The 27,992-nt window shown below is 43.3% G+C and overlaps 1 protein-coding gene and 1 non-coding gene across 2 annotated transcripts in view; both read left to right on the plus strand.

Moving 5' to 3' along the window:
- The first annotated feature begins 1,642 nt into the window (after positions 1–1,642).
- RIMKLA (ribosomal modification protein rimK like family member A) overlaps positions 1,643–27,992 on the plus strand; it is a 28,492-nt gene continuing 2,142 nt past the window's right edge. Inside the window, exons 1-4 of the mRNA XM_059897695.1 lie at positions 1,643–1,867; positions 16,656–16,886; positions 20,098–20,184; positions 25,347–25,550. Coding sequence (XP_059753678.1) covers positions 1,705–1,867; positions 16,656–16,886; positions 20,098–20,184; positions 25,347–25,550 — 685 coding nt within the window. The 5' untranslated portion in view covers positions 1,643–1,704. The remainder of the gene's footprint in view (positions 1,868–16,655; positions 16,887–20,097; positions 20,185–25,346; positions 25,551–27,992) is intronic.
- On the plus strand, positions 26,838–26,910 carry TRNAG-UCC (transfer RNA glycine (anticodon UCC)). The gene has a single exon. It is a non-coding gene; the product is annotated as a tRNA-Gly (tRNA).

Here is a 27,992-nt window from a genome sequence, read left to right on the forward strand (position 1 = left end):
AAGACAGTGAAGAAGTGATCACAACATCTGGATCCCCAGATCCTGTTCTCCTCAAGCTTGGGTTTTGGGGATCTTGGCATCCATCTGCATATGAATTAAACATTCTTGACTTATGAAGATAACTATGAAAATGGATTGTAAGCAACTTCTAAATTTAGTGACTCTTATATACAAATTATCGTTCCAGACAACTATGGTTCTGATCATCTTATAGACATCCTATGTATTATGATCCTGCAGAAGCCAAGTAGAAAGCATCAGGGTGTACCAAATATATACCATAGGACATCAAGGAAATGGTCAAGGTACAAGATAGAGCCTCTAGTGCCCAAGTCGATCTGTGGTTAGAAGATAGTTTTGAAAGTTACTAAGTCATAGGGCACTAGGTTACTACTACTTTAAGAAAATACATTCATGGGGTTGGGGGGGGGGTATTTTGCAACACAAAAAGATTTACTTAACATTGCTTGAAAAATAATTAATATTTGAAATTCCATTTAGACAGAACTTTTCCAATGGCACATCAAGTGGGTAAATGCACACACCTGCAAAATATAGATAGTGAAGCCTATACCTTACCTGAGATATCTTACCCCATTTCTAAATTATCATTGTTTGGTCTGCTTTGAAATTCCTCTTGCCCCCCTAAGCCAAAAAAAAAAAAAAAAAGACAAATATTTTAATGAGCCAGAAGAGCAAATGCAATCTCCAAAGATGGCTAACTTCAGTCTTTCAGTTATTTAGAGAGGAAAGTCTGGATTCAAACATAGTTGTTTGCTGGCAGAATTTGCGATTGGCTAGGACCAAGGACAATGTTTAAAGATGACTCAGTTGTATGGGCTGGGGGGATGGGGGAAGACCAGCTGGTGGTCCTTCTAACTAAAAGGAGTCCATTTTCTTCACATTGAGGTTGTGCAGGCCCAGAACCGCTGCATCCTGGGAGGGGGTGTCCAGTGAAAGAAAACCTGAGACCCTGAGAAACACACCTTCAAATTACCTGAACCCTCAATCCCCACCCCAGCTCCAGGCCAGGACTTGGGCAGAGCATTCCAAGGCCAGGGTCCACCTGGAGGCCTAGCTGTGTGACCTTCGCCAGGCCCTGGAGTCTCCTTTGGGACGTCCACGAGGCCCTGGCCCAGGCTCTGGAGGGGGCCGCCGATGCTCCCAGCCCCCGGGTGCTCGAGACGGCCTTTGGGAAGCATCCCGCTGCCCGCTGCGGACCACTATTCCGTCAGCCCGGACACCCTCTCGGCTTCACTGGGTCGCCACCCTAACCCCTCCCGCTCCGGCCGCCCCACCTCGGCCGGCAGCGTCACGCCCGCCGGGGTCCAGCGCGGAGCAGGGATGCCCTCCATCAGCCTCCCCGCCGCCCTCCTCGCTCGGGGATTCCCGGGGCCGCTAACCCCACCCGGGTCCCTTCTCCCGGCCGCAGCAGGTTTGGGCCCCGCCGCGGCCGCCTCTGCAGCTGGCCCCGCGGCCGGCCCGCGCCCGCCGCCGCGCGCTGATTGGCTGGCCGGGATCGGCGGCGGCGCTGAGTGGCCGGGCAGATTCGCTGGGTCAGGGCTGCAGAGGCGCCTGGCGCACCGGCGCGAGCGGAGCCGCGGCGCGCGCTCGCCCGGGACGCCGGCCGCCCGCCAGCCAGAGCGAGCGGCCCGGGGCGCCGAGGGGGCCAGCGCCCCGCCGGGCGCCGCCGCCCTGGCCGCCATGTGCTCCCAGCTCTGGTTCCTGACGGACCGGCGCATCCTCGAGGACTACCCTCAGGTGCAGATCCTGCGCGCCCTCCGGCAGCGCTGCTCCGAGCAGGACGTGCGCTTCCGGGCGGTGCTCATGGACCAGATCGCCGTCACCATCGTCGGCGGCAACCTCGGTGAGCTAGGCGGGCCCGGGAGGGCGGGGAGGCGCTCCGGGGTCTCCGAGAGCCAGCGGATGGGTGCGCGCACCGGGCCCCCCCAGGCCAAATCTCCTTCCGGTCCTCCAAACCTGCCGCTCTCCCCTGAGAGATCTCTTTGGGTTAGAGAAAGCCCCTAACCTTGAGAGCTTCTTTGACCACCAGCATCTGCCCCGAGGCCACGATTTGAGAACAGGATTTAATTCACTTAGGGGACTTAGTTTGGAAGGAACTCAAATTCACCTGAAGCCTCCTGGAGGTCCGAGGAAAATCAAGCTAACCCCAAATTAGCCAATTGTGCTCGCACTGATACGCTGTCAGTTTAGATTTATAGAAGCCCACACTAAATTTACAAAACTGCCATTAGGATGAATGTTTTTAAAAGTTTTCCAAGAGTGTCTAAGCATCATTAATGCACTACATAGAATATTATTCCCAAGCTAGGAAACTGCAGATGGGGAGAAATCTGAGAAAGATGACTGGAGTCACCTCTTGAGTGTAAAGTGGGAGAGAAGACCTTTGATGGGTTTTCTTTAAACTCATCCTCCTCCCTGAAAGTACTGAATTCCGATTCCAGAAAAGCCAAGATTTCAGGTACAGACCATTCTGGCCTCACCGATTTCTCCACTACTGTGTCCAAGAGATTTTTTGGGGTAAGTCATGGCTATCATCTGTGACCATGACCTCAAGAGGTTATGTATGTTTTTAGATATTCTTAATTATCCTAATACAAACAGTCTCTGACTTAGGAATCCTGGCTTAGGAACCTCCCCCTGGCTTGCAGTTTTGAGCCTCTCCAGCCTCCAGTCTGGAGGTATCCAGTCACTTCAGGGGGGTCCAGGATTCAAGGGGCTTTGGGCCCAGTGAGAGTGCTTCTTGGAATACCATTCATATTATTTCAATCATGCCTGGTTAAATTAACTCATAATTTGTTACTTTTCTTTGGCAGGGGAAAGGGGTTCCAAATTCTGAACAGGCTATTTAGGAATGAGATTTTGAATATGACCTGTTTCTAAGTAGAACATATCTGTCCCAGATGTTTCATCCATAAATTTATCTAAACCCTTCATAAGTAATATCAGATTGTATAGTCTGTTGGAGAAATATACTACAGACATCAGGTGTCATACATTTAGTCTAAAACAGTGGCTGTCAGCCATAAAGAGCACCATCTCTCTAGTCTTGATTTGCTAAAACTCTCAGTTAGTTAATATAGTACTAGATTCTTGGACAGGGAATCAGTAGAATTGGATTCTTATTACAACTTTGCTGCTAATGAGTATCTTGGCTTTGCCTTGGCCAGGTCACTTTATGTCTTTGAATCTCAGGTTTCTCATTTATAAAACTAAGGCTTAGGGTTCCTCCAGCTCTAAAATTCTGCATCAGTACCATACTTAAATGGAATAATCTGTTATATTTTACTGATCTAAATCTAGTATATACATCTTTCCACCCCAAGAGTTTGCTCTTTATTTGTTTGTTTTACAGCCTATAAAGATGCCTTTTTTGAGATACAGACACATCATTCCACTTCATGTTCCTTTTTGTAGACCCATCATGCATTCTGTGAAGGAGAAGGGAAATGCTCTTTGTTTCGTATCTAAAACCCCATGTTAAAGAATCAGTCGTAGGAAAAGAGAAAATTAAATTCCAATGCTGCAGGAAACATTTCATCCCTTTCGTTTAGTGTCTTAAAATATTTCTGGAATTCATGTGTGAATGTATCTCAATCTATTCAGAAACGAGGAGTTACTTCTTTTTAAACTACAGAGTTATTTACCTAGTCGATGGAGAAACTGAAGACAGGGATTTTTTGAAGCAGTTTTAATTTTTTTGCTAATTCAGAGATTGCCCCACACAAATCACAACACATAAAACAAACCTATTAGATCACTGTTTCTGCTGTCCAAAGCAGTCAAAAGATTTATTTGGTGCGTGGGGGGATTAATTAAACACAGGGAAGTGAATTCCATGAGAAGACTGAGCTCCTTTGCTTTGTTCAGGGCTGTAACAGTGTCTAAATAGTGCCTCACACCTTAATAGGCACTGAAGAAATATTTTTGAATGAATAAAGATATGCAGTCTACTTCCCAGTTTCTTCTAGAGTCAACTGTAGAAAACTGTTGGTAATTTGCTGAGCCAAAGTATTCCTCCGAAATAAACTCCAGAACTTACTAGCTTCGAAATACAGAAAGAGTTACAATGACATCGATGCTATTTCCCATTTGATAATTATTGTGAGAGCTGGGAAGGAGTTTGGGATCATCCATTCTGACCCCTTCATTTTACAAATGAAAAACCTGGTGCTCAAAAAAACGAAGTGACTTGCTCAGTGCCATCCAGCTAACTGGCAGCAAACTGACATTTAAAAACCTGGTCTCCTAATTCCCAGCCAGTGATAATGGAATAAGTATGCCTTAGGACATCAGATGTGGAACTGAACTGAATTATATTAAATTGAGGCTAGACAGTGATGTTGCAAAGTAATGTGATAGTTTAGGAAGTTAAGGTACCACCTTTACTCAGGCTCCTTTCCATTCTTTCTTGAGATTCGTGTGGGAGTAAATGAAGGGGTCAGTTTGGGACAGGTATGGGCAGTGACTCTACCAGTTTCTTAAATTCATTGCCAATCTTCCCTCCGTGGAGGCTAGTGGGAACTCAAATACAGAGATGAGAATTTCAGGTTATATCTGAAATAGGATTCAGACAAGAGGTTAAAAGTTTGGGATTTAAAGATTGCAGTTATTTTAAACTAGATAATACAAGTAAGCTGAAGAAGCTGTGCAAATGTAAGGTTTTATGGTTATTCTTTTTAACCCAGTGGTCTGCCCTACCCAGCATAGATTTGGGTGGGGGAAACTACTGGGAAGAGTAAATGACCTTCAGGTGACTGAAGCAATCCTGTAGAAAACACTTTCCCTTCACCTTCATGCTGGATGCAGCATTATGAGAATCCTATCCATTGCCATTTCCTTCTTAGAAACCACAAGTTCTTCATTCATTCAACACATATTTGTTAATTTTTCTCAATCCTGAGGATAAGGTGGTGGTGAATGTGGCACCAAAATGCACATGGTAATATTCAAAGCAAAATTCGTGGAGTGTTTATCGTGTGCCAGGCATAGGTCTAGGTTCTTTTTACACATTAATTTGATAAATATCAGTCAGGGTGTCTGGGCACATAGTGGTGGCTGGCAGTTGGGACCAACACTCAGTAATTCTGGGCTCAGCACTTTCTGTTTCCCCTCTTCCACTCCACCCTATGCTTCAGCCTGTACTGACCTCCCTGCCCCTTGCACTGAAATTGCCTCTGCCTGAGATGCCTGTCTGGTCCAGCACCCTCCCCCATGGGGAACTTTTATTCACCCTTCATATCCAGCTCAAGTCACTCTTCTCTATACAGTCTGTCTTGACTCCTTACCCAGCCCCCAGGAATCTCTCTCTTCTATCTGCTGCCGAATAACATTGTGCAGACCTTCTAAGATAGCATTCATTATGTTTTATTGTAATTTATCTATTTACAAAATTTATCTTCTCTCACCCCCTAAATGACTGGGTGTTCCTCAAATATATGCTCTGGAACAGGTACATAGTAGGCCTTCAGTTGATGTTTGTTGGATGACTGAGTGAAGTGCCTTAAAGGCTAATTCAGGTATGTGAGATGTACTGTAATTAGCTGCTGTGTCTGGGAGATCATGATTGGACGCATAACTGTTTTTGTGACGAGGACATTTACTTATTTGAGGGCAGAGTCACTGGTGCAAATCAAGTTTTTTGACCACCCAAAGGTCTTTACAATTAACTGTCTCAAGAAAAAAGTATAGTCCCAAACTCAGGGACAGATACCAAGACAGAAGAAATGAATCTGCCCTGGAAATGAGGATGTGTTACAGTTTGGCTTCTCGGAGCAGGATGATTCAGCATTCTTCCCTTACTTTCAGAGCTAAAACCTTGGTGGCCATATGGCAGTTTCTAGGTCAGGTTCTTTACATTAAGGTGTTCTGGACTACTTTCACTTGGTTCTTTGTAGTGACCAGGTGAGTAATATTTAAAAGGTTTGGGTAGGGGGAAATCCTAAGTAAACTCGAATGAGGAAATGGTCTTACCGCAGCCTTCCAAAAGCCAACAGGGGCCTCACAGAGAAAGGATGGACTCCCATTACTGTGCAAGAAGATACTAGCAGAAAAGGGTACCATGCTCACCTTTGTGCACAAAGGTTGACCTTTAACCTCAGTCCCTGCTAAAAGCCTGTGCCTGACACCCTGTAATCCAAAGAAACCACCATCCAGCACTAGTGGAAAGGTCAGTAGGTGGAAGCACCGACCACGTAATGTTTCCAAACTGATGTGAGTGCTGAATGGATACGCTTTACCCCATGGGTCCACATTTATAACTGTGGGCTGACCTCAAGGGCTGAGGATGGGTTGAAGTGTTGATGTTTCTAACAGCTGTTTTTAGGGACAGCTCATGAACTGTGTTGGAAAACGTTCTAGAACCAATAGATTGGGATCCTTAGTGGATCTCAAAGCCCTGCTTTATAGGTTTCTGAACCACCTGTTGTTGCTACCATACACCTCCACCAAATTTGTTAGGTTTGCCTGGTGGAAGGGACACAGCCATCATCAGAGAGGTCCACATCGTCTCCATCCATCCACACCTCCTTGTCATTCCCCTTATTAGCAGAGAGTCCATGGACATCCAGGTACGTCACTGCTAGCCTCACCTCACTCCACCCACTTCTCCAGTAGGTAGGTGGGTCACCTTACCCACTTCCTGGAGAGACTTCACCTTATTAGGGCTTTATATTATTTTAATACAAAACTACAACAAGATCTGAAATTCTCAATCTAGTTCTACTTGTTCCTTCACTATTAAAAAGTAACTCAAGACTCCTGCTATGAGGAAGTGATACATTTAAGTTACTTTGCATTGCAGAATGAACAGGAATAATGGTTCTTCATTCCTGTAACTCTGTTATTAATACTTAAATATCTTTTATGTGTCAGTTAATCTTCACAACAATCCTATTCATTCCTTTACTTCATTCCACAAATATCAATTGGGTGCCCATTCTGTGCCAGGCCAGGCACTGTGCTAGGTGCTGGAGATATAACAGAGAGTAAGAACAGACACAGTCTCCCTCATTATTATGATTTCATTCATTCATTTGCTCAACAATATCTGTTGACTGCCTACTATGTGAGGGGTGTTGATCTAGGCACCAGAACAAAACAGGCAGAAATCCCTGCCTCTGAAGGAGATTACCTTCTAGATGGGGAGATAGAATACAAACAAGGTAAAACACATTAGTATTTGGTGAAAAGAGCTAAGGAGGAAAAATGTCAGGAAGGGACAAAGAGGAAAAAGTAGCACATTTCTGGGGGCAGGAAAAGGGATTGTAATTTTAGATAGGGTGGCTGGAGTGGTCCTCACCCAGAACATGATGTTTAAGTAAAGACCTGAAGGAGATGAGGATGCAAGCTGTTTGGATATCTGGGAGTAGAGTGGTTCGGGCAAGAGGGAACAACAAGGAAACCAGTGTGGCCAAAGCAGAGAGTTAATGAGCATTAGGAGAGGTGGTCAGAGAGGTGAGGTGGGGGGAGCCAATATATAGGGCCTTATGGGTCATGGAAGGACATTGTATTTTACTCTGGAATGAGCTGGGAATCTACTGAAGAGTTTTGAGCAGAGGGGTGACATGACCTGCCCTATGTTCACAGGGTCATACTGGCCACAGTGTTGAGAATAGACTGATGACAGCAAGGGCAGAAGCAGAGAGACGGCTTAGGAGTTTCTTGCTGCAGTTCAGGTGACAGATGATGGATGATGGTTGTTGGACTAGAATGATTTCAGGGGAGGAGGTGAAAAGTGACTGGATTTTTGGATATTTTGAAGACAGAGTTGTCAGAATTTGCCTACTGGATCAGACATTGGATGTGTAGACATTGGACTGATCAAGGAGGACTCCAAAGTTTGTCCTGAGCAGCTGGAAGAATAAAGTTTGCCATTTACTCATATGCAAAGGGTGTGAGAGGAGTAGGTTTGGTCAGGTGGTGAGGATCAGGTCTCCATCTAAGGTACCCATTAAACATCCAAATGGAAAGGGCAAGTAGGCAGTTTATCATATCAACTTGGGATTCAGGGGAAAGCCCTGGCCTGAAAATATCAAAAGTAGGAGCATCTCCATACACCTATCACGGGAGTGACTGTCGACAGAAAAGAGGTCCAAGGACTGAGCTCTGGAGCACTCCACTGTTTAGTGGTTGGGGAGAGGGGGAGGAACCGGCAAAGAATCCTAAGTAAAAGAAATAAACCCTGGAGCGTGTGGCATCCTGGAAGCCGAGTGGAGAATGTGTTTAAAGAATGAAGACATGATGAGACTGTTTCAGCTACTGCTGGTAAATCAAGTTAAGATGAGGACTGAGAACTGACCATTGGATTTAGAATGTGGACTTAGCATTAGTTACTCTGATAAGAGCAGTTTCAATGAAGTAATGGAAAACAGGGAATATACACACTGTCTTAAGAGTTTTGTTATAAAGAGAAGGTGAAAAATGGGTTGATAACTTGCTACGGACTGAATTGTATTCTCCCAAATTCATATGTTGAAGCCCTAACCCCCAATGTGATGGTATTTGGAGGTGGGCCCTTTGGAAGGTCATTAGGTTTAGATGAGGTCATGAGGGTGGTACCCTCATGAATGGTATTAGTGCCTTTATAAGAAGAGATGAGAGAACTTGACACCTCTCTCCCTCTCTCTCTCTCTCTCCTCCCCACCCCCCCTCTCCCTCCCTCTCCTTGCCATGTGAGGCTACAGCAAGAAGGCCATTGTCTGCAAGCCAGGAGCAGAACCCAATAATGCTGGCACCCCGATATCAGACTTCTAGTCTCCATAACTGTGAGAAATAAATGTCTGTTGTTTAAGCCACCAAGCCTATGGTATTTTGTAATAGCAGCCTGAGCTAAGATATTGCTCAAAGATGGATTTGAGAGGATTTTCTTAAAGAAGGGAGAAATAACAGAATATTGTATGCTGGTGTGAACGATCCAATCGAGAGAGAGAAATTGGTGATGTAGGAGAGAGAGGTGACTTGCTGGAGCAGTGCCTTACGTGACTAAGAGGGATTGGGATCTAGTGCCTATTTCAAGAGTTGACCTAAGCCAGGAACAAGGACACTTCAGCCATAATAATAGAGAAGATCACCTATTGGCACAGGTGCAGGTGGGTAGATGTGATAGTGGGAAGTTATAGAGAAGTTCTTTTCTGATTGCTTCAGTTTTTCTCCCTGAAATAGGAAGAGTGAGAATGAGGAGGAGGAAGGAAGAAGTGAAGATCTGAAGCAAGAAAAGAAAGTGTGAAATAGTTGTCCGGTGTTGAGGGAGAGTGAATGGACTAGGGAAACAATGCTTAGCAGGCAGCAATAAGGATGCCCTTGAGATCAGTCAGCAGGTTTGTGTATTTTTTCTTCAGACATGCTCCATTGCACAGGAGGGCACATGAAGTAGGCAGAGTTGGATCAGTCTAACTGGGGTTGTGGTTTAGCCAAGCAAGAAACGGGTGCAAGGATTCGTGGATATATGTTGTGGTGCTTGACTATGGAAATCAAATAGGGTATGAAGGGGGCGAGGGACAGTGAAAAGATGGGGGATCCATGCATGGTGGTTCTGGATGGTTTCAAAGTGTGGCTGGAGTTGGGGTACTATAGAGTGAGCTGGAAAGATAGGAGATGGTGTTTGGAGATGGGAGTTATGATCACTGCATAAAGTCTAGAATGTAACTGGTACTGGTGGGTGGGGTGGGATGGTGGACAAGATCCTTGGAGGAAAGGAGGTCAGGAAACAGAGGGCCTGGGAATTGGAAGAATTCTTCATGGGGATATTGAAATCACCAATATCTGTGACAGCACAGGAGAGTCAGTGAGTCTGGAGCTAAATAAAGCTTCAAGGACAGGGGAGTGACTGGGGTCTTTAGATGACCTGCACAAGTGGGGAGATGTGTGGTGTTGTCGGATGAGAGTCAAGTTGGGTGTTTTAGGAGGAGAGAAGGATGCTGGTCAAGCTGCAATGAGAAGCTAGGAGCACGTCTCTCCTACCTCTAGGCCCAGTAACCCCAGGCGAGACGGGGAGAAAACCCACCATAGCTTGGGAGGGCTGGTGGGGAAGCAGTGTCGCTGGGGAGAGCCAGGGTTCAGTTAGACTCAGAAAAAGAAGGGGAAGGGAACAGTTGCTGAAAAGTTCAAGGATAGGAGATTTGCTGCCCACTGAGTCCCATTGATTGAGTCCCCGAGGGCACCGGGGAGATGGGCAGGAGTGGAAGGTGGGAGTAGAAAAGGCAATGTCAGGGCCTTCTCTGGTGGTCCAGCAGCTAAGAATCTGCCTTCCAATGCAGGAGACATAGGTTCAATCCTTGGTCTGGGCACTAAGATCCCACGTGCCTTGGGGCAACTAAGCCCGCGCACCGCAATGAAGTGAAGATCCAGCGCAGGCAAAATGTTAAAAAAAAAAAAAAAAAAGAAAGAAAGAAAAGGCAAGGTCAGAGCCAGGTGGGGTTCAGAGTCCAGGGAAGTGACATGGCCTTGGAGACTGGAATCTTGAGAGCCTGATAGGAAAGGAGAAAAGGGCTTGATGAGATTTGTCTTTGTGGCTGCAAGGAAACGTTGTGTTGGTGAGGTGTGGGAGAGAGGAAGGTTTTCAAGTTCTTCCATTTTACAGAAGAGGAAACTGAGACCCAGGGACATTTTTTGTGTCTTGCCAAGCTCTTAAATGATGGCACAGAATTAAATCAAGTCTCTGACCTGGAGGCCAGGACTTTATCTACTTTGCCATAATTGCCTTTCATCTCATGTGTCCTCAACTTCTTGAAAGGCCTTTGCAAATACGTTTGCCCTGGGCTGTCGCAGAACTCAGTGCTTATGAGTTGCCATGCCTTTACCATTGACTTGTTTCTGAAGGGTAGACATTATGCATTTATTAGTTTTACACATTTCTTCTGAGCCCAGAAGCTCTACGAGTCAACATCTCCTTTCTGAAACTTTCCTTGATTCTCAGAAATAATCACCTAACTGTTCCCTCCTCCTTCGCTGTCACTGTACCCTGATATATATGCCTGCTAGAGCAGTTCTCACATTGTGTTAGAACCTCCCCACCCCCTGCCCAAACCAGTCTGATAACTCTTCTTAATACCCAGGTGCTCTGCATAGAGCATCAATGACATTAACTACAGTTGTCTGTTTTCTTTCTTCTTAAATTCCAGGGATATTGTTTGTTACACTCACACCTCAACCCCTATGCCCAGCCTTTTAGACGGTGCCTGTCAGAGGCCCTCCCACGTCCCTTTTGCTCTTACCATTTGATGGCACTGTGTCCGTCCTCCCCTCTTGCCCCACACTGCCGCTGCCACCGGTCTAACCATCAGCACCTGAATCTCTGCCTGAGGGCTTTCTCTGGTCACAGGAGCTCACTTTGCCCACACATGCATGGCAAGCCAGAAGGACCAGGGAATACCACACCCCTGGATCAGCTCTCAACCAAAGACAGGGTTGGTATATAAATATTATAAATTGCTAGCTTCCTCGCCCCTTGGGTGGGGTAACCAAAGAGTGTGCACTAAACCATTTCTTTATTGTCGCCCGGCAAGATTAAGCCCTGGGTGCCAAGGTGATCACTCACTTCATAACACATCTTTTATTTGCAGCATTGCCTTCTCTACTTTCCCCTCCAGTGTTTCCTGAAATTACCACCGTGATAATAGACCTCTTGCACTTCAGTCCTTATCTCCAGGAGTCCTTCTGGGGAAACCCAAACTAACACTGGGCTTGGCCCAAAGTAGGTGCTCAATAAATCTTCACTGAATGAATGCAGGAAACAATAAATGTGTGTTGAGTGACTGAATGAATTAAAATTATGTTGATATCTTTCTCTGTAAGGAGACGATAAGCTCCTGGTATGCAGAGATCACCTGGCTCATCTTTGTATTCCTGCTTCAGAGTATGTCTGATTCATCTCAACAGTTCAATGAAGGTTGAATTGAATTAAATGACCTCAAATTAGCAGTTGGTGGAAAGAGAAGGTGGCCACATAATGACTGTGGGTCTTAATGAGGTAGAGGTGAGATTTCTTTGGGCATTGTAACAAAGACCTTTAAACAGAAAGGAGGAGTGGCATAGCATCTACTCGGTAAGAATAAAAGTAACTTCCTTATGAGAAAATGCTGTGGGGTAGGGTAGAAAGAGACCAGAGAAAAACTGGAGAGTGATTGAGATGAGCCAGATCATGTTTGGGATGACACATCTCCCTCCTAACACAACACGGCAATGTGCAGCACTTAATGGATTATTATCCACTTATTTTATTTATAGTGTTCATTCCTTTTTAACAACTCTCAGAGCTTCACTACCAGCCATGGTTACATGATCCTGCTCAAATGTAATGGTCCTAAAAGCTGCCGTAAGTGAGGTCCTTGCTTGCTCTCCTGCTACAGTGTCCTGCTATTTTCTTATTTCTGCCACTTGCTTTGTACATGAAGGGTTGTTTTTTTTTTTTTTCCTAGCGTACAAGAAGCCAGTTTAGTTTTGAAGCTTGCTTTTTAGTTGTGAAGCCAGAGATGCATATGTGTGTACATGAATGAGTGTTGTGTGCCCACTGGTCTGGAGGGTGGTGACTCACTCACTGTGCATCAGTTCAGTGTAAATGCAAAGATTTTGACAGTCAGATCTAGTGCAGGGATGCATATACAAGATGTTTTCTTTTTTAAATTGAAGCATAGTTGATTTACAATGTTGTGCTAATTTCTGCTGTACAGCAAAGTGACTCAGTTATACATATATATACATTCTTTTTTTATATTCTTTTCCATTATGGTTTATCCCAGGATACTGAATACGGTTCCCTGTGCTATACAGTAGGACCTTGTTGTTTATTTACTCTAAATGTAATAATTTGTATCTGCTAACCCCAAATTCCCAGTCCATCCCTCTCCCTCCCTCCCTCCCGCTTGGCAACCACAAGTCTGTTCTCTATTTTTTTTTTTTTTAACAAGGTGTCTTTAATTTAAATGCAATAATACATATGAATGTTCTTAGCAAAGTTCCTCAAACACAATAGATGATCAGTAAAAATGTTAGGCAAATTCAGATCTGGATGACTGGACCTTTTATTTTCCATGCTTCTTCCCTGTATTGGTATGAATGATTGAGAATGGGTTTTAATTCTTAGAGCTCTACTTTCCAATAATGATTTGTTTATTTCTAAAGCTATTTCTCTGTATTATTAAGCACATTTCTTTGCTGTTGTACACATAAATGCAAAAGTCTAGTTTTGTAGAATTAATTTAATCCAATATATAGGTTAGAGAAAAAACAGGCTCAGTTCTTTGGAAAAGTTACTAATTTTTCTATCTTGTTTTTAATACATTAAAATGTTTCCAAATATAAATAATAGAGTCAAAAACATAATTACCCATAAAAGTATATTATTCTTTTTAGAAGTAATATGGAGAAAATATTGTGGTTTCAAAAAGTTGATTTAGACTAGGTTGGCTATTGGTCATTATACTAACTAGTTTGGGGACTGATCTTTTTCACGATCTTATTGACCTGTTTGGGGACATAGTGATCATTTTAGTTTTTAAAAAAAGTGGTTTGAGGCTAAATAGTAAATCTCAATTCCAGTCTAGCAATCTGGGAGATCCCCAAATATCCCAGAAGTAACTCAGCTCCTTTCCCCCCACCTTGCTTCCCAGGTCAAGGTGATGCCTGAGGGCACTAGGGCACTTAATCACATGAAATCCCTTGTTATTGAGGGCACGAGCCCCTCATTGTTCAGGGCATTCCTTCCATTGCTGGCAGCCAAGCAGAGCCCTGGCCCCCTTGAGGTCCTGCATCAGCACTTCATTCCCTTGGTTTAAGGCCCATAGATTGCAGTGGGAACATTAAGGATCCCAGGAAAGGTGACACATTAAGCTCCATCCTTTCCCAAGAGGATATATTAATGGGGAGAGGGAGAGAGATTACTAAGTGGTTAAAGGCTTCAGAATTCACTGACAGGTTTGCCAAGTGCCAGCCTTAAACCCAAGCTGTGCTTGGCCGTGGCTCTGTGGAATTGCTGTTCCTGCTAAAGGATGCCACGGTGAGCAGCAGACTCTTGTCTCCTACTTCTAGAAATGGTGATTTAGACAAGGTGCAAACAGCAAAGAAAATGGGCATGAACATGGGGCAAGTGACGTTGCCCCATAGCAAGGATGCTGGAGCTGGGTCAATGGGTAGAGAAGTAACTGGTTGTGCATATGTTTTCCCTAAACACATCACGTCCCTCTCTGCACAGAGCTGGACGGCCAGCACAGTCAGAGACCAGACCTGTCTGACTGCTTGGGAGAGGCTTTTCAGCTCCACGTTAACCCATTCCATTCTTCATTTATTAAAGGCTTCAGTTGGAATGAGCCAGGCCCAAAGATTTACCTTTGGAGAAGAGAGATGAAATCCTGGTAAGACTTCCTAGGTGTACGTGAATCTGCTTATCGAGGCTGAGCTGTCTCTCTCCACTTGTGGTTGGTATTAACCAGAAATGACTGAATTCTTTTCTTCCCATTTAGAAGTTTAACTGTTTGTCTGTGGTCTCACGTTGAGATTTAAAACCCAGACGTTTCTGCTGCTTCTCATCTCTCTAGGTCACTTTTCTGTTGCAAAGCCATTTTTTCTCATCAGGTGGTACAAATCTCCATAAAGTGTCCTACCTTGCTCAGTAGAGTGTCTGTGCAATAATAATGCCAGTGCCTTGCATATCTATAGCGTTTTGTAGTTCTCAAAGCATTTTTGCATATATTATCTCATTATGTAATGTTGTTCTGGGCTGTTGCTTTTCCCCTGAGTGTTCTGTATTTTACTTGCCATTTTCACCAACTTGAATACTTTTCTTTCTTCTCCTACCAGTTTTGAGGATATTATTCAGGGTTTGCTCTTTTCCCCCTTTCATATTATTTTCCCCAGGGGCTCTAAGTGGCAAAGGAAAAAGCATGTATAAATGATACTGTTTTCTGATGGCAAAGTAAAGATAACCTGAACGTTCTCTACAAATCATCCCTGAGAATTATGTTCCATTTCCTTGGGTTCACACTATCAGCAGAAGTACTAAAAACAATTTAACTTAATGATTGTACTTACTCTCTTTTTTTTAAATTGGTGAAACATCTAGAATGAGTGGAAACTGTGCAAGTTAGATCCATGTAGTAGTTTTGCGGTTTTGGTTTTTCTGTTTGCTTGCTTTTGTTTTGTTTTGCTTAGAGTTTTTATATTGATATTATTCATCCCACAATAGAGGAATGGTAACTTCCTTATTACCTTTTGTTTTCTTGGAGTTATATGGTTGTACACTTTTATCACTTATGAAAGCGAAGGTGCTTTAGGTTAAAGCCTAAAAGATGGTTCTCAAACTGTGTTTAAAAGGTTTTCTGTAGAGCATTTTAGAGACTCCTTTAAGGTTCACTAAGGCAGACCAAGTAGTTCCCTGAACTCACCTCTCATTGCCCTATCCAGTCTATATCCTGTCTCCATCATTCCATCCCCAGATGCTGGGTGCACCGGAGATGCCTACGTAACTACTTAGAGTAATGCAAACCATAGGATATCAGGGTTGAAAGAGATCAAGCAGGTTGCTGTGAGCTTATCTAACTTTTGCATTCCTTCTGTGCCATCCTCGGATGACCAATGAGCCTCAGCCCATTCCATCCTAAGGCAGAGGAAAAGTATCCCTTTTGTTGAGCCCAAATCTACCTCCATGTAGCTTCTGTATAATTAAACAAACATTGAGTGCCTATCATGCAGCAGATACTGTTCTAGGGGCTGGAGATACAGAAGTGAACAGTCAGACAAAATAATGCTCTTTTGGATAGCTCCTCAGCTGTACCTCCTGAGGTCATAGAAGACAAGTCAAATAATTCTTCTGCATGGAGCCGCACAGATAATTGAAGACTGCACTCCTGTTCCTCTGAGTCTTCAGTACAAGCTAATACTACCAGTTCATCCGATGTCATACAGGTTTAAGTCCTTTGGCTATATAGACCAATTGTTTTGTGATACGTTCTAGTTTTTCTTAATATTGAATTGATTTTTAGTATATTGATTTTTTTTTTGAGTTTTTTGTTATCAAGGTAATACACAGTTGAAGATATTTTGGAAAATACTGATAAGTATAAATAGAAAATCATCTATAATCCCATTACCCACTGTTAAAATGTTGCTATATGTCCTTCTAGCGTTTTCTAACTTGTACTGATAATTTGGTATTCTGTTTTTTTTACTTAACATTGACATTTTTACATTCATTATATTCGTAATATTCCAGATGACTTTTAAAGATGAAGTCATAAGAGTAGTAAAGATACCGTAAGTGACCTTTACTGCATTCCTTGTCATTAAGTCTCCAGCCTCCTAAGCCACTACATTTTGAGTAATACTAGTCCTACATGGAAGGAGGGTGCTGGACTGCATTATCTCCTATGGATTCTTCTAACTTGGATTATTCTTGATATGCTGCTCTTTCCCCCCACCCCGCCCCGCCCCGCCCATTCTTTTGTGTTTCCTCAATGTCATGCTCTGCCCATTTGTTTGGCGTATAGGGTGGATGGTAGCTTCTCATTACAACAGGATATCCAAGTGCCATTTTCAAGGCTATCTTCCTGCTAGGTTCAGTCTTGAGGAATCTGTTGGAACCACTGCTTCTGGTGGGACTAGATGATGGCCCGCCCAGAGCTCACTTCTTCCTTTGATTGCAGGCCTGCAGCTGAACCAGAAGGCGCTCACCACTTTCCCAGACGTGGTGCTTGTCCGGGTGCCCACACCCTCGGTGCAGTCGGACAGTGACATCACTGTCCTGAGACACCTGGAGAAGTTGGGCTGCCGCTTAGTCAACCGCCCACAGAGCATTCTAAACTGCATCAACAAATTCTGGACATTCCAGGAGCTGGCTGGACATGGGGTCCCCATGCCGGACACCTTCTCCTATGGTGAGTGTCCTTAAAATAGGATTGAGACTTGTCTTTCCAAATAGCCTGCATCCCTATGTTCTCTCTCCCCAGAAGGCCTCTGGTATCTCTTGTTGGTTTTCAAGGCAAATCTGTTCGTCTTAGATGATTCAACATCTTGAGTCTTTATCATAGTCATTGCCTCTGTCTGAAATGTGTTTGCTTCTTTCTCTCTGGAATTCATTCATTAAATATGTAGCTGGTACACACTATGTGCCAACTACCACAATAGGCTCTAGGCTCTAGCAATAAGTAAGAGAGTCCTACCCTCAGGGCATTCCCAGTTCATCAGAGGCAATTTCAGTGCAGTGCCAAGATAAGAGTTAGCGCAAGGTGGTATGGGAATACACAGGAGAGCTCCTAATTTAGTTTAGTAGGTGATGAGGAAAGAAGGCTTCCCAAAAGAGAGAACATCTAAACTAGCTGAAATTATCCAGCTAAAGCAAGGGGGGCAGGGGAGCAGTCTAAGAAGAAAGCAGAATATAGAAAGACCTAGAGGCAAGAGAGAGCATGACCGATCGGTGGTACTTTGAGTAGTTTGTGGAATGTCAGAGAGATAGAGTTGAGATATAAGGCTAGAAAGATAAGAAGTCACCATATACAGTACATGAAAGAAATCAGGGGTAATCCTGAGACTAACAGGAAGTTATTGGAGGGCTTTAAGCAAGGAAATGGCCTGATCAGAGTTCAGAATGTCACTTTGGCTACACTGTGGAGAAGGAATTGGACCAGGGGCAAAGTAGAGACAGGATATGTACTGGTAGGCTTTATAAACAATGCAAATGAGCAATGATAGTCTAAACTAAGGTGGTCATAGTAAGAATGAAGATAAGTGAACAGATTCAGGACTTAGGAAGGAGACAGAAATATTAGGACATGATGATTGAGTGGCTATGAGGAGCATGGAGAGGAATCAAGAGTGACTCTGGTTTCTGGTTTGGGCAACCAGATATGAAAGCGAACACTCACTGAGACTAGAACCATGGAAGAGGAGAAACAGATTGGTGGATAGGGCAAGGCATTGTCGGAAGAGGTTATTATAGTTTGGGACACATTCTGTTTGAGGTGTCTATAGTATATAAAGGTAAAACTATTCAGTAGGCAGCAGATAAATGGACCTGGAGCTCCTGAGAGAGGTGTAGACTAAGGAAGTGGATTTGGAAACTTCAATTATGTTAAGTGAAGTCACAGGAATGGATGAGATTACTCAGGGAGAAGATGTAGAATGAAAAGAGGCCTGAGCTGTACACCTAAAATGGTAAATTTTATGTTATGTATATTTTACCACAATAAAATGACAACATTTAATAAAAGAGGGTTCGAGAGGGAATCCTTTAGGGAATAGGAAAAGGAAGAAGGACCTATGCAAGAGGCCAAGTAAGAGCACCTGGAGAGGTGAGAACAGAAAGAAGAGAGATGACAGAAGCCAATGGAAAGAGCATCCCAAGAAGGATGGTGTAATTAAAAGGGGTGTTTAATTCTGAGATGACGCGTAACATACTCATGGAGATGTGTGTTGGATTTAGCAACAAGGAGTTCAATGAATACAGCTTCAGTTCAGCCATAGGGAGAAAAGCCAACTTGTCAAGGATGAGGAATGAATGGGAATGGGAAGTGAGGAAATTGAAACCCTTTGAGTAGCTTGATTGTAGGGATACAAGGTTGTAGTTAAGGGATTATGCAGGGTGAAGGAATGGGTTTTATTTGTTTAAGATGGGAGATTACTGAGCATGTTTAAGATGCTGCTGGAATTCTGAACTGAGAGGTTGAAGATACAGCAGAGAGGGGACACTTAATGGTGCAAGATCCCTGAGGAGGTGAGAGGGAAAGGGGTCCGAGGCACAGGTGCAGGGATGGCCTCAGATAAGCAGGACCCCTCTTGCACTGTATTATAAGGGAAGGACAAAAGGATGGCTAGAGAGGAGTTACATTTATCAGCAGGTGTCAGGAAGCTGGGAGTTCTCTTCTTATAAAATGTCCTCATTGTAAAGATGCCCCTGATTATCTACACTGCCTCTTCATGCTGCTTTATTTTTTTTTAATCATTAGCACTTTTGTGACAGGTCTTATTAGTATCCCAGAGTATTTTGCTTTGCAAAAAATTGATGAACTACAGTATCACCTGTGGTAGGCAGAATAATGGTCCCCCAAAGATGCAAAGGTATAGGAAATCAAGGAAGCTTATAAAAAAATTTAGAAAGATTTTAATACAGATTAATATTCGTATTTTTTAAATGAAGGCTTAAAGGAGTGTAGTGGAGCCAATTCGGGCTTTCAAGTCATGCCTTATCTTTGGGTGAGAAAAATCCCAGGCTTGGTTTCTTTGGGTATTGGTTTTCTACTGCAGTACAACAATCTACTGAAAACTTAGCAGTTTAAACAACACCCGTTTATCATCTCACAGTTTCTGGAGGTCTGAAGTCCAGCCACAGCATAGCTGGGCTTTTTGCTTAGCTCTCGCCAGGCTGAAATCAAGGGGCAGCTGGGCTGGGACCACATCTGAGGTCTGGGGTCTTCCAGGTTTACTGTTGGCATTCAGTTCCTTGTAGTTGTAGGACTGAGGTTCCCACTTACTTGCTGGCTGTTAACTGAGGGCCATTCTCAGCTCTTAGAGGCTGCCTATTGGCCCTGTCACATGGACTTCTCTCCAACATGGCAGTTTGCTTCCCCAAGGCCAGCAGGAGAGTTTCTCTGATGCTTCACCTTCTTTTACAGGGCTCACCTGATTAGGTCAGGTCCACCAAGAATCATCTCCCTTTTGATTAACTCAAAGTCAACTGATTATTAGCCTAGTCGCAGGAATGCTATCCCAGCATAGTCACTTGTCCCCCCTACACTCAGGAGAGGGGGTTATACAGAGCATGTACACCAGCGGGTAGGAATCTTGGGGGCCTTCTTAGAATTCTGCCTACCACAGCCAAGGTAAGGGAAAAATCCCTGCCCTGCCTGCGGGGTTGTCATGACGATTGCGTGAACTAGAGCGTGTGAAGCCTCTGCCACGTGGAAGCACGTGATAATGCTGCTTTCCTTATCTCTCTGTTCCCACCTTTTGTATGGCACATGCACAGTGCATGTCTGTCCGATGGAATGGGTTCACATTGCCTGAATCAGAGAGATGTGAGGCCTCCAAAGAATTCCCACAGGGCCCTGGACCATCAGCCTCACCTTCACTGACTTCTGCTTTTCTTGACAGGTGGGCATGAAGACTTTTCAAAAATGATCGATGAAGCCGAGCCGCTGGGCTACCCGGTCGTGGTGAAGAGCACGCGCGGACACCGGGGTCAGTGCCGCACTTCCCGGGCTTCCGTTCGGGCCTCCTCTCTGCTCGGAGGAGACCCTCACGCCGCGCGGCAGAAGCACTGCTCGGAGAGACGGAGCTCCCCCTTGCGGAGCTTGTGGTGTAGTCCTTACTTCTGTCCCCTCCTCGCTGTCCCCACTGTCCTTGCTTTGTCCAGACCCTTCCCAGCCCTTCCCTGGACTCTGGCAGCAGACTCCTGACTTGATTCTGACTGGTTTCCCTAACTTCACTGCCAGTACCTCCTCTATTCGTTGGGGGGTGCAATTTCTCTGAAACAAAGATCTCTTCTTGTCACTCACTCCCTTGCTGAAAAACCCTCCCAAGAACTGGTGTTGCCTATTAGATACAGTTTATATTCCTCACCGTGGCACTGAAGGCCCTGGACGAACAGCATCCATCTTCCCTTGCAGCCTTCTCTAGCCACATGAACCCTCCGTAATCCATTCCAGATTAGACCATGTATTCTGCTCTCTTTAAACCTCTGCTCTCTTCCCTTTGCTGGGAACGCCATCTTCCTTTGCCCTCTAGTGAACTTCTGCTCGGGCTTTAAGGCCAGCTCCTCGTCGTTTCTTCTCTGTCCACATCCCTGGTCTCCTTCACTCTCTTCCAGACAAAATTAATTGCCCTTCCCTTTGTGTTTCCGAAGCACTTCATCCATGCCACTAGCATAGTACTACGCCTTATGACAGTTATAGATTTATGTGCCTTTTCCCCTTTTTGACTGTGAGCTGCTCAGGGGGTGAGAACCAGGTCCTGCCCATCTCTGTCTCCAAGACCTACTACAGTGCTCAAGACATAGTAGTTGAAGAGGACATGTGCAGCAGAAAGCCGTCCCCCTCCCTTGTGGTATGTGAGCAAGTACCTCCTGATGATACCCAGATGGCATCCTTAACTGCTCAGGGCATCTGGAATGAGAGGAGGTACCCTAATGGACATGGAATGAGCAGTTCCCATGAACTTGACACACTCACTGCTCTCCATCTCCAATGTGTAGAGAGTAGAGAAGTAGCACTTCAGGGCGATGGCTTCTGTGGCAGGTCAACGCCTGTTCGAGCCAAACAGAGGGAGGGGCCCACTCTGCCCTGAGGCAGGGAAGGCTTCGGTGGAAGAAAAGGAGACTTAAGTTGGAATGTGGAGTTTGAACTGGCTGAGCAACATACAGAAACAGGTGTGGGCAAAGCAACCTGGGAAAGGAAAGGGATCCTGCTAAGAAGTGAGAGAAATGAGTTTGGGTGGCGAGGTGGGGCTCTGAATACGATTCACATGTACTACAGTGCAAAAATGCAATGTCTCAACTAGTTCTTTATTGTGGTAAAATATACATAAAATAAAATCCAACTAATACTTATTGAGTGCCCACAAAGTGCCAAGGGGATACAGAAAGGAACAGAACAAAAATTCCTGCCCTCCAGGAGCTCACATTGTAGAAGGGAAAGACAGACAATAAACAAATTAAATAGAAGATATAGTATTTTTGGATGTTTTTAAAATTGAGATATAATTCACAAAACAAAAAATGTACCATTTTAAATTATATAATTCAGAGGATCTTAGTATCTTCACTCTTCTGTACAACCATTACACTATCTAATTCCATAACATTTCCATCACCCCAAAAAGAAACCCTGTACTTGTTAAAGGTCAGTCCCAATGGCCCCTCCCCTAGTCCCTGGCAACCACTAATCTGTTTTCTGTTTCTATGGCTTTGCCTCTTCTGGACATTTCATATCAATGGAACCATACAATATGTGGCCTTTTGTGTGGGTTTCTCTGACTTAACATAATGTTTGCAAGGATCATCATGTTGTAGCATGGATCCGGTTTTTATCCCTTTTTATGACTCAATCATATTCTATTGTATGGATATGCCACATTTTGTTTATCTGTTCATCTGTTGATGGACATTTGGGTTGCTTTACTTTGTGGCTATTATGAATAATGCTGCTATGAACATTCATGTACAAGTTTTTGTGTGAACATATGTTTTCATTTCTCTTGGGTATATACCTAAGAGTAGAATTGCAGGGTCATATGGTAACTCTGTGTTTAACTTTAGGGAAACTGCCAAACTGTTTTCCACAACAGTTATGCCATTTTACATTCCCACCAGCAATGTATGAAGTTCCAATTTCTTCACATACTAAACAAAACTTTTATATTGGGTATATTAATTTGCCTCGACAAATTATGCAAATGGTCACCACACCTCCACGATAAAAACAAGCCACAAGCCAAAATGCATGTTTTCCAAGCATTAGTAATGTATGGGCCCACTTTATATATTTATTTTTAAAGTCTTTTTTAAACTTGAGGTATAATTGACATGCAAACATTATATTAGCTTCAGGTGTACAACATAGTGATTCGGTATTTGTCTATATTGTGAAATGATCACAATAAGTCTAGTTAACATCTGTCACCATACATAGTTACAGAATTTTTTTCTCTTATGAAAACTTCTAAGATTTACTTTCTTAGCAACTTTTAAATGTGTAATTTGTTTTTATTATAGCCATCCTACTGGGTGTAATGTGGTATCTTATCATGGTTTTGATTTGTATTTCCCTAATGACTAATGTTGAACATCTTTTTATATTATTGGCCATTTGTATATCTTCTTTGAAGGAATGACTATTCAAATCCTTTGCCCATTTTTCAGTTGGCTTATTGGTCTTTTATTGACTTTTTTAGAGCTCTTTATATATTGTGGCTACTACTGTCTTATCAGATACGTAATTTGAGCATGATTTTTTCCCACTGTGTAGGTCGTCTTTTCAGTTTTTTGATAGTATCCTTTGATACACAAAAGGTTTTGATTTTAATGAAGTTCAATTTATCTTTTTTCCTTTGGTTACTTGTATTTTTGATGTCATTTTGTGCTTGCCTAATCCAAGGTCACACAGATTTACACCTATCTCTCCTCCTAAGAGTTTTACAGTTTTAGCCCTTACATTTGGGTCTTTGAGCCATTTTGAATTCGTTTTTGTATATGGTGTGATGAAGGTCCAACTTCATTCTTTTGCCTGTGGATATCCAGTTTTCCCAGTATTATTTGTTGAAGAGACTGTTGGTTCCCCATTGAATGCTCTTGGAACTCTTGCCAAAAATCAAAAATTGACCATCTGTATGAGAGTTTATTCTGGGCTCTCAATTCTATTCCATTGATCTATATGTCTATCCTTATGCCAGGCCACACTATCTTGTTACTGTAACTTGGTAGAAAGTTTTGAAATTGGGAAATACAAGTCCTCCAACTTTGTCCTTCTTTTTCAAGATTGCGTTGGCTATTTGGGGTCCCTTGCATTTACATATGAATTTTAGGATCATCATATCGATTTCTGCAAAACAGGAAGTTGGAATTTTGGTGGGGATTGCACTGAGTTTATAGATCAATTTGAGGAGTATTGCCATCTTAACAATATTAAGTCTTCCAATTTCTGAACATGGAATGTCTTTCCATTTATTTCAATCTTTAATTTCTTTCAAATATTTTGTAGTTTTCAGTGTATAAGTCTTGAACTTCTTTGGTTAAATGTATTCCTAAGTTTTTTTATTCCTTTTGATACTATCGTAAATGGAATTGTGATCTTAATTTTATTTTCAGATTGGTCATTGCTAGTGTAGCACACACATCTTAGGGAAAATGGATAGGGAGTAAACAAAGTCACAGCAGTTGTTAGGCTCTAGTATATGGAAATAAATCTAAAGAAGGCAGTGGACTCATGCAGGCTATGCCTTTGAGAAAGTTACTAATCTTGTGGACCTTTATTTTCCTCTTCTGTAAAACAAAAATAACTATCCTTGTCCTAATGGCTTCATAGAGCTAGTATGAAGTGTAAAAGAAATAATTTTTAAAAAAAATAAAGTGTTTGGCACACAGTAGATGATTAATCTTAGTGCTCTTCCCCCTGCCCAGTTTTTTTCCTCCTTGCTTTAAAACTGTAGCTCCTTTATTAACTGCAGACTAAGCCCCATATTAGAACCTCTGTGCCAGGAACCAAGGAACAAAGTCCATATTTTTAGCCCCCATCTCTGCTGAAAATCCTACCTAATGTCCAGAGAATCCCCAGTGCCTATCATTGGATCCCAGCCATCTGCTGCCAGATGCCAGATCTCCTGGTGCCAGATGTCCAATGATTGAGACATGTTTTGGAGGTTACTTTTGGGTCTTATATGCCACTAGGGGCTGATACCCATCCCTCTTTTATTAAGACTTCAGAAATGTGCCACTCTTTTTAAGGTGATGACACATCTCTTAGGAAAACCATCTCTTTTTTCCATGTTTGCTAGCAAGAAGGATCAGGGTATGGTATGCTTATGTCAGGTTTACGGAGCAAACCTGTCAGGGCCCCCTGCTCATATCTGTTAGCTAATACGCAAATGGAAAAAAGCAGATGTCAAATAATTGCGAAAGCATAAGTGATTCAAGCAGAAAATACAGAATTTGGAGTCCAGAAGGAATGCTTTTCCCAGAGATCAATAGAAGTATGGATCATTCCTTTCAGAATTAAATGGGTATAGCCAAATAATAAGTTTCTTATGTTTGAAAGGAGGAAGCACGTCTGGCAGTGGCTCCCCCTTTGAACTCCGATAGTATTTTGCACAGACCTCTCCTGATGCTATATCAGGCTGTGTCATTATCTTCTGTGGGTCTCTCTCCATCTTGACTGGGAATTCATCTAAAGTATGTTCAATTAGTTATGTTCTGTAAGCATTGATTGACACTTGCTTTGTGCATCGAGCCTAGTGTGAGGTGTGGGGATTTAGAAAAAAAAGTGAGTGGGACATGGGCTCTGCCAAATCAGCATCCTGGGGTGATAGGAGGTGCTGACTGTTTCTGGAAGCGAATTGACTAGATCCCTAGGAATTTATTTTGGCCTCTTCTGGGTGTTTCTGGAATACATTTTGATTTCATTTTGAAAAAAAGAGTTGTGAAAGGAGAGGCACCTGAGTAAAACCCAGAAAAAAATGAGGTTCGACGGCCATTTGATAAGACGCAAGAGTCGAGTCAGAGAAATCGAAGGGGCCGCAGTGAGGCGAGTTGGGAAAGAATGGATGACTCTGGACCTGGAGGTGGGATGGCAAGGACGGCGCTCAGAGGCTTCTCTAACTACTTCTCTTGCTCTTTGTCTTTCTTCTTAAAGGAAAAGCTGTTTTTCTCGCAAGAGATAAACACCACCTCTCAGACATCTGCCATGTGATCCGCCACGATGTGCCCTACCTGTTCCAGAAGTACGTGAAGGAGTCCCACGGAAAGGATATCCGGGTGGTGGTAGTAGGTGGCCAGGTGATAGGCTCTATGCTTCGCTGCTCCACAGACGGACGGATGCAGAGCAACTGCTCTCTCGGTGAGGCACGAAAGCTCAGTCGGACTGTTGGTCAGGGGCGGCCACCAGGGTTTTTCATTAGGATGTTTGCACCCAGCCAGTGAATGTGTCTTGATCCCTCCTATCTGGTCAGACCGTCTGCAAGGCACCAGGATCACAGAGAGGAATTAGAAACAAGCCCTTTCCCTTAGCAGCAAGCAGTCCAGGAGGGGGACAGGTGGGTGTGAGTGCCATGAGGAGGTCAGGCCAGGGATGTCAGGACACTGAGATTTGAACCCTGTCCTGTAGGTGTTAGGACTTGGCAGTCAGCTTTAAACAAGGGAGTGACATGAGGATTGGTGTTTGAGAAAAACTGACATCTGGGAAGAGGATGGATTGAAGGCATGAGAGGGAGGCAGGGAGTTGAGTTTGGAAGCTGTGGCAGTAGCTCAGGCAAGAAGTAAGGAGAGTCTAAACTAAGGCAATGGGGAACTCCCTGGCAATCCAGTGGTTAAGACTCTGTGCTTTCACTGCTGAGGGCTCAGGTTCGATTCCTGGTCCAGGAACTCCAGCAAGCCATGTGGTGCGGCCAAAAATAATAATTAAAAAAAAAAAAAAAAGAAACTGAAAAGTAAGGCTATGGCTGGAGACATAGCATATTCTGCTTTTCCATTGTAATTGAAGATTGTGTTTCTTTTTTTCTTTTGAAAATTGTGTTTTTCTTATATGTTTGATGTTACTAGAAAGCTGCAGTTTATGTCTGGGTCAAATGCATAACCTCATCCCATTAACCTATTGATAAAGCTTGTTTTCAGTTTTGGTGCATGGAGATGGTCCCGGGGGCATGAGAATGTTCATCTTCATCACAGAAATCTGTTGTCAGCCTCATGAGTGGAATTTGTATGTTGGTAATGTGAAAAAGTACCCAGTTGTTATTTCCTAAATCGCCAGATGAGTATACCAGGTCTGGTGACTAATGAAGAGGCTGAAACACCAATCCGGTCCTTCTTCCTGAGTGTGATTGAGCAACCTCCCCAAGTGGACTCCAGGGTAGAGGCTGACAGTGTAGCGATTAATGAGAGCCCTTGCCCTCAGGCAGCTTATGGTCCAGTAAAGGAGAAGACGGATAAGCAGATCATTGTAAGGTACTGTGACTAAACTGCTGTGATAGAAGCAAATGCTAGGCTCAGGTTGACACAGTGCTAAGTACCTAATATATTATCTCATTTAATTTTCATGACAATCCCATGTCTTGCCACTGTATTGAACCTTATGTATTATCAGTTTGTCTTTTTCAATCAGCTCACAAAAATCCATTCTTTGGGGACTTCCCTGGTGGTCCAGTGGTTAGGACTTTGCACTTCCACTGCTGGGGCCCTAGGTTCAATCCCTGGTCAGGGAACTAAGATCCCACAAGCCATACGGCCAAAAGAAAAAACAAACAAAAAATCCATTCTTTAACTAGAAACTACACTGTTTTGTAATTTATCCATATTGCTTTTTTTGATGAGCTCTTTTAAAGCTGTTCAATAGCCTTTTCCTCACACCATGTAATAGATGGTGGAGGGGCGGGGTTAAGGTCAAGCCATTAGTTCCTGAGAATACAAGTGTTAAGTCTTTGCAAAGAGACTAAAGGAAGACAGTTAAATCTGAGGTCTTAGCTTTTTAACAAGTAAGGGCAATCAGACTCTCTCTGACCTCGGTATGAGATTTTTGTCTCACAGGCCTCTCTCTTCTTAGAAAATAATAATTTTGTTTCTTCTAATTTCTAAAAGGAATTCATTCTCAATGTAGAAAATACAGCAAAGTCAAATGAAAAACGATATTTATCATTAATCCCACTATCTAGAGACAACCAATGTTAACATTTTGGTGTCATTTCTGATGATGTTTTTTTGCATAATTATGGTCATACTGTACAGCCTTTAATCCTTTTAAGTATTTTCCCATGTGATCACAAACTCTATCATTTTTAGTAATGGTTGTAAACTATGCTGCTTTCCTCTACTGTGAGCTATTTAGATTATAATTTTTCATTTACTCATCGACAAGTATCGAGTGCCTACTATGTACAGTATTTTGACTTTCCAGTATTTTAAATGACTGCCATCAGCATCTTTGTGCATAAAGCTTTTTTCCCCAATATATAAGATTATTTCCTTCATGGTGGGATGACTGGGTCAGAGGATATAAACATTTTTTAAACTCTAGGAAAGAAACAATCATATTACTTTCTCAAAGGGTGTCCTGATTTCCATCCAGACCTTTTGTTGGTAATAAAAATGCCCATCTTGCTGCCCTTCCCCGACATCCCTCACCTCTCTTCCTTGAAGGGTCATTTGGCTCATTAGTCCAGTCAGTGCCTGGTGTTGTTGCCAAAATTCGGCCTCTGTACACTGGGGCCAGATTAAATCTCAGAGACAGAGTTTTGGTGAAGTATTATAGAAAGGAATAGCTTTATTGCTTTGCCAGGCAAAGGGGGCC

The sequence above is a fragment of the Balaenoptera ricei genome, chromosome 1, assembly GCF_028023285.1.
Source record: "Balaenoptera ricei isolate mBalRic1 chromosome 1, mBalRic1.hap2, whole genome shotgun sequence".
Classification (NCBI taxonomy): Eukaryota; Metazoa; Chordata; class Mammalia; order Artiodactyla; family Balaenopteridae; genus Balaenoptera; species Balaenoptera ricei.